At 43.9% G+C, this 15,577-nt stretch overlaps 1 protein-coding gene across 4 annotated transcripts in view; it reads left to right on the forward strand.

The window, feature by feature from the left end:
- blnk (B cell linker) overlaps window positions 1-15,577 on the forward strand; it is a 149,776-nt gene that overhangs the window by 46,388 nt on the left and 87,811 nt on the right. For 2 of the 4 annotated variants that reach the window (XM_069900488.1, XM_069900487.1), the window contains exon 4: window positions 11,956-12,075. The exons of the other annotated variants lie outside the window; for them this stretch is intronic. In XM_069900488.1, coding sequence (XP_069756589.1) covers window positions 11,956-12,075 — 120 coding nt within the window. The remainder of the gene's footprint in view (window positions 1-11,955; window positions 12,076-15,577) is intronic. 4 annotated transcript variants of the gene reach the window in all.

Consider the following 15,577-nt stretch of genomic DNA (forward strand, 5'->3'; position numbering starts at 1 on the left):
CACAGAGAATTCATAAAGGTATCAAAACAATGACAGATCAAAACAAAACCTTGTAAGTCAAGAGCCAAAACCACCAGGCTGAGGAACAGCTTCTTCCTATGGTCAGTAAGAATGACTGCTAAAACAACTTTCCATAACTCTTTATTCATTAGGAGTATTTATTTAGTATATGTACTGTGTATATGTATCATTTGTCTATATCTGTCATGTCTGTACCCATGTTTTGCACTGTACTGCACCTTCAACTGGAGTACACAGTTTCATTGTGTTGTACTGGTACAATCGGGTGACAAATAAACTTGAGCTTATTTCTGATTTCTTCTGACATTTTTTCCACCATCTCGCCATTCTTAATTTCTTGATAATTATTGATATTGTGCTGACTGAGTAATAAAATTGCAATAAAATCCCTTTACACTGCCAGGACCCAGTGGCCAATAATACAAATTATTCTGTGCCAGTGTTGAACTCTGTAGATCTGGAAGTAGAACTCTGGTTGTTTCAGTAAGTGGTGATGGCCACTTCCAACAATTAAAGTTATCCAGTTCTACTCGATCATCATTAAAGTGTAAGGAAAAATAAACATCTGGACACCTTGAGTTAAAGGTCTGCTGAAGGTACACAGCAGACTGGGCAGCATCAGTGGGAGAAAAAGAATTGTTAACGTTTCAAGCTGAAACCCTTCATCAAGACTGGGGATGTGGAGAGGTGAAGCTAGTGTAAAGTGCACATGGTGGGTAGAGCAGGACATGAGCCCCATGAGTGGATGGTGAGCACAGCCAGACATCTAAAATCCGGAAAGCTTCAAAATCCGGCAAGTGGGGAGAGAGACGGCAGCGCGAGTCGGGCAGACGTTGGGGGGGGGGGCAAAGGCCGGCAGTGTGAGTCAGGCCGGCGAGAGACTGGCAGCGTGAGTCCGGCAGGTGAGGGCAGGAGACCGGCAGCACGAGTCGGGCGGGGAGGGAGACGGCAGCGCAACTGGAAGGGGGGTGGGGGTGGATACGGCAGCACAATTCGGGTGGGCTTAAATCTGGCTTTCCGAAATTCGGAACACACTGTCCCCCAAGGGTTCCGGTAAAGGATTGTGTACCTGTATCTGGATTCCCACCTATGTATTGAACAATCACTGGAGGCTGGAAAGAAATTGCCCATTTTACCTCTTTCACAAATATTATACTCTGGCACGAGGGAAACTGCCCTATGATGGGTCCCAAAACCACTAGGAGGCATCAGAGTTGTGAATGGGAGTAATTTATTGATGTTACTAGGAAGGGCTGGATTTACAGCTTGGTAGACAGCTTTTTACTGAGAAGATTTTGCATAGAGGGCAAGGCCTTTGATTTTACACCAGACATCCTGATATGTTTTTCCTCTCTCTGAAGTGAACTGTAAAATTGCTCTAAACACTAGGGGAAAAGTCACCGATACAATAACTACGAGACTTCCTTGAATATTCTCTTAATGCCGCACCCAAAATTCTCAACCCAAGCCTCACTTCACCTGTAATCATTACCATAATCAATGAGGAAGTTTCAGACACAGCCATAGCACTTACTGTGGATGAGTACTGTTTCGGCTTTACTTTGGAAGACACCTTAAAGAACTTGATGGCAGTGTGTTTTCTTTGAAACAATACTAAATATGGGAGACATCTAACTAAAATTTATTCCAGCTTCTTCCTACTGGCTTTCTACAAGTGTTTTTTTTTGTCTGACAACTTGCACAGAAAGTCAGAAGCGAGGATTCAAAAAAAAAAACTACCGGTATTAGCAAAAGAATGAAAGGTATCAGGTATGCGCTATTTCTATTATTTTTTTGCTAGTAAATTATTGGCATTTGTGAATCCATACATTAAGTACTTCCTTTTCTTTTAAAATCAAATTTGTGGTGAACTCCAAGTGGAAACTAAAGTAATCTGAATTTTGCATGCCAAGTAAATTTAGACAGATTTAATTTGTGATTCTAACTTGTTTTTTTAAAATCTCTAGCATATGATTACGTCTGTTTAAATGATACTGATGTCCAAGTATGGCCATTGTTGGAGTTTTCTCGATTGTTGGTATGGAAACAAAAGTAAGACTTTAGACACATGGCATGAGATATCAAGTGTAATACACAAAATTGGAAGAAGAACAAGTAGATTTCTGCCTCACTTGGATATTGTGTTTGTGTCAGCGGAAGTGAGGAAGAGGGGAGATTTATTAAAAAAAAATAGGGCTGGCGTTGCATGGGAATTTGTCAGGAAAAGGGAAATAAATATTGATGGTGGTGAAAGAGTGGATAAGGAAGTTGTGGAGGGATCAATGGTGCTGAAAGGGGTGTGGAGCAGTGAACACATTGGATGATGACCCATTCAATTTGGATCCTGGAAGGGTGGAAAGCAAGGATGAGAGCTAAAGTATAAGAAAATGGAACAGGCATTTACTTTTCATTTTGAGATGTAGCACAGTTACAGGGCCTTCTGGCGCACATGTGGGAACATGGGAGGAAACCAGACCACCAGGAATGATGATGGGGAGAACATACAAACTCAACTTCCTTGCAGACAGTGACAGATTCAAACTTGGGTCGCTGGAGTGGTATTGTAGCAGGGTTGCTACTGCTACAGGCAGGTTCTAGCTCCCGGTTATAGCTCGACTGTAACTTAAGACTCATGGAAGAATGAAGATACGCACACTGGTAGTGTATTCGACACTGAGTTTATTTAGGGGCACCTCTGCCTTTTATAGTGAGCTTGACTGCGTCACCACCAGGGCTTGAGTAGGCCAGTCACCAATTGGTCAGTTCCAGTATCTGGGCCCCAATTTGGGGCCCCCTGGGATCCGCTGGTGGTGATTTGGCCAGTTTTACCATTCCATCAGCGGCCTATGGAAACAGGCGTCTCAGCCCGTGCATGGTCTTGCCGATCGGTGTGTTCGATGGCCCTTTCCAGTGTTGGCCTGGGGCACAGGCCACGGGCCACTACACTGCCCACCCCACCACCCCAAACCAGCAATCGGGACAGAGGTCTTAAGAGCCCAACCCCTGCGCTGTGGGGTTAGATGGGTGATGGCCTAGTCAGAGTCTAAGTAGGCTGGTTTCAACCAGTCGATGGTTTAAAAAAAAAAAAAAAAAATCTCCTCTCTGCCACTTGTGTCCAGAACACTGGTGGAGCCGTTGTTTCTCATGAGATGGTATGGCCCTTTGTAAGGTCTCTGGAGAGGTGGCCGGTGTGCCCCGTGCTGAACAAGTACATATTTACAATCAGCCAAGACCATGAGGTCTGGGCTTGGTGGGGACCAGGGATCCCAGGTACTCGTGAAGCTGGGACAATGTGGTCATTGGGGACTCCCTTAAGTCTTCAGGGGTCCTTACAAATTCACCCAGTATGACTAGGGGTGCACCTTAGAGCAACTTGGTTGAGGATGCCTTGAGGTCCTCCTTGGTTGCGGCTTGAATTCCCAGCAGGACCCAGGGAAGCTTATCAGCCCAGTTAGGTCCAGTCAGCTTTGTCATTAAAGCCACCTTGAGGTGTCTGTGGAACTTCTTCACCAACCTGTTGGCCTGTGGGTAATATGCTGTGGTGTGGTGGAGTTAGGACCCCAGGGTGTGGGGTAAGACAGTCCACAGACTAGAAGTGAATTGGGCCCCCCCCCCATCTGAAATGAGGTGTTTGGGGACCCCGAAACGTGCTAAGCAAGTGTTGAGTAGGGCCTGTGTGCATGCCTCTATGGAAGCCTTCAATAGTGGCACCACCTTGGGCCATCTGGTCACAAGTCACCCAGTGTGAGGAGGTAGTGTGCACCACACAGGTGGGGGCCCCACAATGTCAACATGTATGTGGCTGAACTGGCGACGTGTGGGCTCAAATATCTGTGGGGGAACCTTGGTGTAGGTCTGAATTTTGGAAGTCTGGCAATGAGTACGTCCTGGCCCATAGTGCAGCCTCTTTGTGGAGGCCATGCCAGACGTACCTGCTCGCCACCATCTTAACGGTAGTCCTGATGGCGGGGTGAGCCATGTTATGGACTGAGTTGAACACTCACCTCCTCCATATAGCTGGAACAACAGGGCGAGATTTACCCATTTGAGGTGTGCATAGCAGTGTGCGATTGCTGGGGACGATCTGGACTTCCTCCAGGTGTAAGCCAGTGAGAGCTGTCCAGTATGCTGAAATGTCAGGGTCTGCCTGCTGTGCCTCTGCCAGGGCCATACAGTTAATTCCAGGGTTAGGGTCATGCACTGCCAAGATAGCTGGCCGAGATAGAGCATTGGCCACTAAGTTAGATCTACTAGTTATATGCTCAATGTCCATAGTAAATTCTGAGATATAGGACAGGTGCTGCTGTTGCTTGGCTGACCACTGGTTGGACACTTTATGGAAGGTGAATGCAAGGGGTTTGTGGTCCATGTAAATACTTCCCTCCAGGAAGTATCGAACGAGTCGAATTGCTAGGTATAAGGCTAACAGTTCTCTGTCAAGGGTACTGTACGAGCTCTGGTGGCCTGAGGTGTTTACTGAAAAAGGCCAGCGGTTGCCAATGTCCATCAACGAGCTGCTCAAGTACATCCCTATGCTGGAGGCATCTGTGGTGAGGCCATCTGTCCTGGGGTGCATGAGTAGGATGGCATTGGCTAGGATGTTCTTAGTGGCCTGGAAGGCCTCGGTGGCCTCTTGGGTCCATTGTAAGTTTATATTGGGCCTTGCCATGAGGAGAAAGAGTGGCCTCATGATGCGGGCCGCTGCAGGTATGAACCGGTGATAGAAGTTGGCCATACCTGCAAACTCCTGTAGCCCTTTTACCATTGAAGGAATGGGGAAAGCGTAGATAGCCTCCACCTTGGCTGGCAATGTTTTGGCCCCGTGACGATGGCCCAGGAAGTCTATATTTGGCCAAATTGGCACTTGGCTGGGTTGATGGTGAGGCCAAAATCACTCAGCCTGGAGAACAGTTGCTGTAAGTGGGTGGTGTGCTTGGTGCGGGTGTGGCTGGCTATTAGAATATCGTTGAGGTTGAAGAATGCAAAGGGCAGATCCCAGGCCACTGCGTCCATAAACCTCTGGAAAGTCTGAGTCGTGTTTTTTAACCCAAAGGGCATGCGGAGGAATTCAAAAAAATCCAAAGAGGGTTATGATGGCCGTCTTTGGGATGTCCTCTGGGTGAACCAGGATCTGGTGATAACCCCTGATGTAGTCCACCTTTGAAAATATCTGTGCTCCCTATAAGTTCACAGTAAAATCTTGAATATGGGGCATGGGATACCTGTCCGGAACAGTGGCCTCATTGAGTCGGCGGTAGTCACCGCATGGCCTCCAGCCACTTGCTGACTTGGAGACCACGTGGAGGGGTGAGGCCCACGGGCTATCGGAGTGCTACATGATACCCAGTTCCTCCATTTTTTTAAAAATTGTCCCTGGCCAAATTTTCAGGGGGGAGGAGGTGCACCCTGGTGTGGAGGGGGCGGGCCCTCAGTCATGATCTGGTGCCTCACTCCATGTTTGGATTCTGCTGAATGGAAATGGGGCATGATGCTGGTGGGGAAATCAATCAAGATTTTAACAAACTCATTGGTGGCAAACTCGACGAGTGCAGGTGGGGGTTGGTGAGCTTTGGTGCCATTGAGGAAGAGTGATTGGAATGTTCAGGCATGTACCAGCATCAGGAGGGAGTGGGCCATGGGGAAGTCGACACCAAAAAGTGGTTGCTACACGACTGCCACGGTGAACTTCCAGGTGAAACAGTAGTGCCCGAAGCAGAGGGGCATGGAACAGGTGCCGAACGTTCAGATACTGAAGCCATTTTCCACCCGGAGTTCTTGGTCCATTTTGCCACAGCGAGCCTCGAGGCTGGTGGGGGGGGGGGGGGGGGGGGGCGAAATTATGGTATATTGTGCCCCAGTGTAACAGCCATTAACGACAGCTAGCCTGGGCATTTCCCTGGAACGCACAGGGGAGTGGCATTGCTGGGCATTGGAGCCCCACCGTTGATGATAATAACAGTACAGATCACTGGTGAAGCATCTCATTTGGGTGCCCGGGTGCTGTTGACGTGGTGCCGTCAACTGAAGCACAGTCGTCCCTCTTCGCTGCCCATAGCACGTCTACCCGGGCAGCCACTTTCCTGGGGTCCTCAAATTCCTCCTCCGCAATGAGCATCTGGATGTCCTCAGGCAGCCTCTCCATTGCAGAGAGCAAGCATGTCTCTCATAAGGGTGGAAGGGGCCCTGTCCCACAAACCATCGATATGCAGCAGATGGGCAGCGCGCTTACGCTTTGAGAGCCTGAAAGTGCAGGTTAACGGTTCTTTGATGGCCATATACCTTCCTTGTTTCAGGGGTTGCTGCAGGAAATCGATTATCCAGGCTGCCGTGTCCTGATTGAGGGCGCTGACAACCTAGTAATAGCATGTGTCATCCTTTGAGATCCTTCAAATGGCAAACTGTTCCTCGGCTTGCTGGAACCACACCAGTGGTCGGGCAGACCAGAAACATGATAGCTTCAATGCTATGGCATTGATCTCAGGATGTTGCTCCATCGTCAGGTCCAAAACACCATTTGAACCAGTTGGTGTTGCTACTGCTACAGCCAGGTTATAGCTCATGGTTATAGCTCCTGGATTGTAGCTCAAGGCTCATGGAAGAATGAAGACATGCACACTGTTAGAGTGTATTCGGCACTGAGTTTACTTGAGGGCACCTCTGCCTTTTATAGTGAGCTTGACTGAGTCACCACCGGGTCTTGGCTTGAGTGGGCTGGCCACCGATTGGTCATTTCCAGCATCTGGGCCCTCTGAGATATGTCGGCAGTGATTGGCCTGTTTTACCGTTCCACTTGCAGCCTATGAGAAAGGTGTCTCAGCCCAGGCGAGGTCTTGCTGGTCCCCACGTTTGATGGCCCGAGGTGAGGGTTGTCACAGTAGAAGCATTGGTAACAGCTATGCTAGCTATTCCGTGCCTTTGAGAGTTCTTACTACTATGGAAAATGATACAAAGTAATATTGGAGGCACTGAAACCTGAAAACATTTTATTGTTACAGTGAGTTACCCATCAGTAGTGCATGAACAGATACAGTATATGCTAGAAATGCCAGTAGAAGGGGCTTTCAGAATTCTCCAGTCTGTTGGAATAGCATTGATCCTTTCCAAATACAATCAAACCCCCTGGTATCCAGCACCTAGGGGATCAGTAAATGCTAGTTACATGAATATTCCGGTTGCTTGAGACTGACTGCTGTGTGAATGGCAAACTAGCAATGAGGTGTGCCAATTTTAAACTTTGGGGTTTTTTTTACATATTTATTTTCCACAGTTATTTTTGCCAGTTCCTTGAATTATGAATATCAGGGGTTTTACTCTGCAGTGCTTTCGGTTCCAATGTCTGCAGCAATCAACTGGCCTTCCAACAGTTACTTAGCTAAATGTAATCACGAGGCAAGGATGTGGGTAGGAGAGAGGGTCGGGATTGTAATGTGTCCAAGTAAAATAAAATGGATGAAAGTACAAACCACTATTTCTGCTTTTTGGGTTTTCTTTTTCAATGAAGCACAAGATGCTTCATTGTACTGTTACTCAATGGAGATGGGCAACTCTTGTGTTGAAATTTACTTAGCATTATGCTCTAGTGGGCAGTTCATTTTCATTTATTGCAGTTTCATGAAAATCAAGCTTCAGGAATAATTTTCACAATGAAAGGCTGAAAAATTCAATCGGAACTAATTTTGCAAAAGGCTCTGAAGGAAAAATAGAATTTCCACAAGGGCTTCTAGTAATTCTGCCTTTGACAGAAGTTTTTTTTTTAAAAGACAGGTCTTTAACCCAGGGATTCTATTGACATCTTCTCAAAGTTGAGGTACTTGTTGGGGAGAAGCTCAGCTAGAACTCCCATCCCCAAAGCTCCATTACAGCTGTACATTTGCTACATTAAAGTACTATATTGCACACTTTGGTTCTGTCAGGCACTGTTGAATAAGTGCTAGTCAAAATATGGTTACTCAGAACAATACTGTGTCTCATCTGTGTAGAGTTGATTTCAAGTGGAAAAAAAGTTTACGAATCCTATAATTCATTAATCAAAATTGATCATATTAAGTCACCCAAATTAACACATTAAAAGATCACTGTAGAAATCTATGTAAGTAATAGAATTCAATGTGCAGCTATCATAGGGAAGAAATGTTGCATACAAAGGAGTGAAAAGGTGTAGAATGATAAACTTGTACATTTGAAGCACGTTTTAATAGAATTGTGGATGGTTTAAAACCGTCACCTTTGATATTGTCTTACTTTTTTCTTATGGCTGAAAGAACTTGGAAGCAACCACAAACTTTTATATTTTGTAGGCTCTGTGACTGTCTGTATGATGGTTTAATTTTCTTGTACAGCATTTATTTGGTTATCTGTGTGAAGATTAAACAAACAGGAAACATAATCTACAGGCTGTATAGTTGGGTTGCCAGGACTATGTAAAGGAAGTCCTTTCTTCAGCTAAATCTACCACAGATGCAGTATCTCCAATTAACATTGTTAAACAATATCATTCATCTTCTGCATTAGGGGAAGATCAGGCCAGATCACTAAAAAGGTCTCTGGAAAAAGAGAAGCGCATACAAGGATGCTGTAACTAAAGCTAAAGTCTAACTAAAACTAAAGCTAAGACTATATGTGGAATTTTTAGGATTAACCCTGTTCTATATTTCAAAAACATAAAAGCCCGAAATCTGTGTGTTTCTTAACATTCATATGCTATTGTTATTACCTGGGCAAGTATCTGGAGAGAATACTTCACTTTTGTGAATGTTCCTCGTACAAAACATTGCAATAATTGGGATTAATGTTTTTAATGTTAGAAAGGTAAAATTTTTGTAAAGTTACACTGTAATGATTGATTTTTCAAATTTAGTTGTTTAGGTTATATTTTACAGTCTTAAAAATTGGCAATATTTTGGAAAAGGGGGGTTAGAAAGGATGGGAGTGTAGACAAAATTGGAAGTGATATAAGAATGAAGATTAGCATTGCAGAGTGCAAAGCAAAGCAACAAAAATGTTCAAGCTATAGAGCTTTAAGGAAGTAAAATATTTCAAAGAAAGAGCGGAGAAAAGCAGTCAGTTTCAAATCACCTTGGTCAATGAATTAAGGTCTGCCTTGGAAAATATAACTGCAGTTTTGAATCCAGGTCAGATATGCCAGTCAGGACATTGAGGGACAGGGTACTAGGGTAGGAATATTGCAGGAATGGAAGTTGGTGTGTAGACATTGTGAGAAGGGAAGTTGGGACCAATTATAGGTGATGAGAGTGGGGAGAGCAGTGGGAGCAATGGGTGTTCAAACACAATCAAAAGGCCAGGACAGAATCAGTAGCATGGTAGGGATGGGACTGAATAATGATACGAGTTCTTAAGGAGGATCTATGTGACAAGGTCTTGGACTTCATGGGCATAATCTGAGTAGGTAAAGACCCCTGCAAGTAGCCCAAGAAGAACCTTGGTTCTGCAGTAAGGGACAGCTTCTGTGTCGCTCACAGGCTTTCAATTTTAACATGAATCAAAATCCATGTTGCATGCAGCTTGTGTGTCTGTGTGTGTGTGTCTGTGTGTGTGTGTCTGTGTGTGTGTGTCTGTGTGTGTGTGTGTCTGTGTGTGTGTGTCTGTGTGTGTGTGTCTGTGTGTGTGTGTCTGTGTGTGTGTGTCTGTGTGTGTGTGTCTGTGTGTGTGTGTCTGTGTGTGTGTGTCTGTGTGTGTGTCTGTGTGTGTGTCTGTGTGTGTGTCTGTGTGTGTGTGTGCATGCAGATCACCCATATGCAGAAGGCCTGGATTAAAGTATCCAAACTAAATAACCTGTTTTTTTTTTTAAAAAGATTGCTTTGTTTAATATGCAAAGATAAAGTGCTGTATGAAATTATTTCTGGGCTGTGAGGTTTGTTTGTTTACAACAGTTGCTGGACTTTACTCCACAGACAGCTCAATCTACACTGTAATGCCCTTAATTTAATGTAGACATACAGCAAGGTAACAGGCCATTTTGGCCCATGAGTCCTTGCCACCCAATTTACACCCAATTTCAGATTTGTTGTCAAAGTCCATACATGACATCACAAGCAACCCTGAGATTCTTTTTCCTGCAGATGAGGCAGAATTACCACTTATTGGTAGTGCAAAGAGCTACTTAATGTGCACATGTAAACAAGTAAAGAAATGTAAATAAACCAACTGTGCAATACAAAAGAGAAAAAGAATGAATAAAGTGGAAAATAGTCCTTGATTGAGGTTGTTGTTGAGTCTGATGATGGAGTTGTAGTCACTGTTCCTGAACCTGGTGGTGTGAGTCTTGTGGCACCGATACCTCTTGCCTGATGATAGCAGTGAGAACAGAGTATGTGCTTGATTTTTATGACATTGAGTGTGAGGTTGTTGTTGGTGCACCATTCAGCCAAGTTTTCATTCTCCCTCCTGTTTGCTGACTCATCGCTCCTTTTTATACAACCCACTTTTGTGATACCATCTGCAAATTTGTAGACGGTGCTGTCGTACCCAGATCCACAGACTGAGGGGTTTAGTGTGTAGAGTAGGGGGCTAAGAATGCAACCCTGTGGGGCTCCAGAAGTGTAGCATCATTAGAATCATTCCACTTTGGTTCATCATGTGCCAGATTATGTCTGCCACAAATATTATTACTTTATGGTTGATATGCCCCTCCAATCTCCAGCAAGAAATCTATTCTCAAATGCAATGAATGTTGGACCAATTGATGTAATGCCACAATGAGAAATGGGTCCCTTGGTGCTTGATTTTTATAATGGACTCACAAATAAGTCATTTTTCTCACATAAGCAATCCTTCCAGATAAATTAGAGACCCATGGGATTGGCTGGTATTTATGAGTGCAATTCACTTTTTCCCCACATTATACTCCATTTGTGAGTTATTTTTTCCACTCAGTCTACATTTCCTGCTGCGTAAACAGGACTCCAGATTAAGTTTTGACGTACAATATTTCTTGTGTTCTCTTCAAATAATCTTTCCATTCCATCTTTGGTCATCACAAATCTAGCATCCATGCCTTTGGTGCTTTCATCCTTCATATAAATAGCAAAAGGTTGAGGCCAAGAAAAGGCACATTTCTGCCTACTTTCTGTTTCCTGTTTGCCACCCAATCTTCAATCCATGGCAATATATTATCACGCATGCTGTTTTTATTGTCCTCAATTACCTTATCCGAGGAAAGCATCTGGCCGAGTATTAAAGATCTGTGTTGAGCAATTTACCAAGGTATTCATGGATATCTTCAATATCTCACTCCAACAGGGCGTGGTACCCACCTTTTTCAATCATACTGGTGCCCAAGAAGAGGGTGGTAACCTGCCTTAATGACTATCGACCAGCAGCACTTACATCAACAGTGATGAAGTGCTTTGAAAAGCTGGTGATGAAGCAGATCAGCTCCTGTCTGAGTGGTGACATGGATCCACTCCAGTTCACCTATCGTAGAAACAGGTCTACAGTGGATGCCATCTCACTGGCTGCACACAAAGCCCTGGAACACCTGGACATCAAAGATGCATACATCAGGATGCTCTTTTATCAACTACAGTTTGGTATTTAACACCATCAACCCCTCAAAACTGATCAGCAAACTTCAGGACCTGGGAGTTAACACCCCACTGCGTAATTGGATTATGGATTTCCCCACCTGAAGACCACAATCATTGAAGACTGGTAAGAACTTCTCCACAATCTCAGAGCACCTCAGAGCTGTGTTCTTAGCCCTCTGCTCTACTCACTTTACACCTACAACTGTGTAGCTCGGTACAACCATAACACCATCTACAAATTTGCCAACGATGCCATGGTGGTGGGTTGTATAAAGGAATGGGGTGAGTCTACATACAGGATGGACATTGTTGTTGGTGCATCATTCAGCCAAGTTTTCAATCTTGCACTTAATGTCACCAAAACTGAGGAGCTGATTGTTGATTTCAGGAAAGGAAAGCCAGAGGTGTACAATCCACTGATCATGGAGGTATCAGAGGTTATTGGGAGTCACTATCTCGGAGGATCTTTCCTGGACCCAACACACCAATGGCATTGTGAAGAAAGCACGTAAGTGCCTCTCCTTCTTCAGGAGTTTGCAAAGGTTTGGTATGACACTAGAAATCCTGGCAAATTTCTAGAGGTTTGGTGGAAAGTGTGCTGATCCACTGCATCATGGTCTGATATGGGAACACTAATAGCCCTGAGCATAAAGCCTTCCTAAAGGTAGTGGACACAGCCCAGGACATCACAGTCTAAACCCTCTCCACTATTGAGAACATCTGCAGGGAACGCTGCTGTCAGAGGGCAGCAGCAATCATCAAAGACCCACATCACCCAGCACACGCTCTGTTTTCACTGCTGCCATCAGGTCAGAGTGTGCCACAAGACTCGCACCACCAGGTTCAGGAACATCTGCTACCCCTCCCCCATCAGACTCCTTAACAACAAACTCATTTAAGGACTCTTGTGCACTTTATTGATTTCCTTTGTTCTTCCTGAATTGCAGTTAGTTTATTTACATTTATTAACTCTTTACATTTCTTTTATTTGTTTACATGTTTATGCTGTGTACAGCTTTTTTGCACTACTAATTAGTAGTAATTCTGTCACGCCCACAGGAAAAAGGAATCTCAGGGTTGTATGTGATGTCATGTGTGTACTCTGAGAATCTGAAATCTAAATCTGATAATGTGACATACTCTGGATGAATCAGAGAATATGCAACAAGTTGAGGGCATTTAAGGTCAGGGATTGGTGTCAGGCCCTGAGAGCGTATCTGGAAGGGTACTGAAAATCTGTGCCAACCAACTAGCTGGAGTGTTCACGGACATTTTCCACCTCATTGCCTCAGTCAAAGGTTCCCACCTGCTTCAAAACAGCATCAATCATCCCAGTACCCAAGAAGAGTGGAGTGAGCTGCCTCAATGACTATCGGCCAGTAGCACTAACTTCTACTGTGATGAAATGCTTTGAGAAGCTGGTCATGGCCAGAATTAACACATATCTAAGCAAATATCTGGACCCACTGCAATTCGCCTGTCATCACAATTGCTACACAGCAGATGTATTATCACTGGGTCTTCACTCAGCTCTGGATCACCTCGAAAACAGTAATTCATACATCTGTCTGCTCTTTATAGTACTGCCTTCAATACCATTATACCCTCAGTATTGGTCAAAAAGCTACAAACTTTTGGCCTTTGTACCACCCTCTGCAACTGGATCTTTGATTTTCTCATTGGAAGACCACAGTCAGTACGAATTGGAAACAACATCTCCTCCTCTCTGATTATCAACACAGGCGCACCCCAAGGATGCGTGCTTAGCCCACTACTCTACTCATTATGCATCCATGACTGTGTGGCCAGGCACAATTCCAATGCAATTGACAAGTTTGCCAATGACATCATAGTTGTTGGCAGAAACACAAACGGCAATGAGGAAGCATACAGGAGGGAGATGGATCAGCTTCTTGAATGGTGTAATGACAACAACCTTGCGCTCAACGTCAGAAAAATTAAGGAGATGATTGTGGACTTCAGGAAGGAGTCAGGGAACATGACCCAGTCCTCATCGAGGGCTCCGTATTGGAGAGGGTCAATAACTTCAAATGCCTGCATGTCAGCATCTCCAAGGATCTGTCCTGGAGCCTCCACATTGATGCAATCATGAAGGTTTGCCAGAGGCTATATTTGTGATGTGTTTGAGGAGATTCGGTATGTCACCGAAGACTCTTGTAAACTTCTATATGGGGAGCATTCTGTCTGGTTGTATCACCGCCTGGTATGGAGGCGCCAACTCTCAGGACAAGAATAAACTCCAGAGGACTGTTAACTCAGCCTGCGACATCACAGTCACCGGACTTCACTCCATCGAGGACATCTACATGGAGCGGTATCTTCAAAAAGCAGCCCCTATCCACAAAGACTCCCAGCACCAAGGCCACGCCCTCTTCACTCTGCTACAATCAAGAAAGAAGTACAGGAGCCTGAAGACGAGCACTCAATGGCTCAAGGACGGCTTCTTCCCCGCTGCCATCAGATTCCTGAATGATCAATGAACCATAGACACTGCCTCACGTTTCATGCACTGTTACTTTTACACTTTTTTTGTAGTAATGGCATAAGATGGTTCTAATGTGAACATTTGCATGATATGATGGTGCCACAAACAATGAATTTCATGACTTGATTGTGACAATAAAATGTGATTTTTGATATTAGCAAATGCCTTCTCCACTCAGGTTTCCAGAGCATCTTCAGACTTATTATTAGCCATGGCACATGTTACTTCTTCAAAGATTTCCAATAAGTTGTTGGAATTGTCTTTCACATCATCATGTGGAATTTTCCTAATTGATGTGCTGTATCTTTAATAATGGTTTCTAACATTTTCTGTGTGAGGGATGTTAAGCTGATTGGTCTGTAGTTTGCTGCATTTAATGTCCCTCTCTCTGAATACAGAAATTATATTTGCTACTTTCAAATCAATAGTAATTCCATGAAGCAAACATGGCAATACACGTTTAAATCCCTTGGATGAAATCTTTCAGGACCCAGACACTTCAGTGCACAAACATTTGAAGTTTTCTTGGGTTCCTTCCTGCACCTCAGTTCCCAGGTTGGAACCATGTCTGAGATGTTACTTGTATCCTTTATAGTGTGGACTGCTGGAACTTAATCTATGTGCCATCTCCTTATTTTCCATGTTTATTTCCTAGATTCACTTTTAGTTAGTTAATGGTCACCTTGTTAACTATTTTCAATATCAATTGAAACCTCTACTTCCTGTTTTTGAATTTCTGGCCTAGCTTTATCTCATACTCTTAATATTTCTTCCTTACTGATCTTTAGTCACCCCTTTGTTGTTTTCATATTTAGTCCCATCTTCTCACCTGCCTTTGCTGAACCATATTATTTTTCTTAAAGTTTGATACAATATTTCGTGTGTTTTAATTAATCACACACAATCATTCTTCCCCTTGGATGTTTTCTTTCTTGCTGCATTTGTTTTCTGCATTCAGAAAGATTCCCTTAAAAATCTGAGATTACATTTTACGGACTGATTCCTTAACCTAGTCTGACAATTATGTTCAGCTAGTTCTGTTTTCACAACGTCCATAATTGTCCCTCTTTAAGTTTAAAAAACAATAAGATTCCGACCCATTCCCTCCGTACTGGTCAAGAAGCTACAAACTCTAGGCCTCTGTACCACCCTCTGCAACTGGATCTTTGACTTTCCCATTGCTTCAGTCATGCCATGATTAATGGAGAAGTTCTTTCAGGGTGAGATCATTAATTACTCCCATCTCACTGCGCACCAGTTTGTTTCCGATCATCTGAAAACTGCTTAACCGAATTCTCAGTTATCCAAAACTAGTGGAAAAGACAGATCTTCTCTTAAATTTATCCATATATCTTATTTTGTAAGCAGAGATCATGTTTTTTGTTAAGAATTGAACGTTATTTCTTGCTTGAAAAACCTTCTGTTGCTTTTTTTTCTTGTTGTTTAACCATTGATGCAAGTTTTCTGCTGATGCTACTGGGCTACTTAAGGCAATTTTTCAGTT

This window comes from Narcine bancroftii, chromosome 10, assembly GCF_036971445.1.
Source record: "Narcine bancroftii isolate sNarBan1 chromosome 10, sNarBan1.hap1, whole genome shotgun sequence".
Taxonomy (NCBI): Eukaryota; Metazoa; Chordata; class Chondrichthyes; order Torpediniformes; family Narcinidae; genus Narcine; species Narcine bancroftii.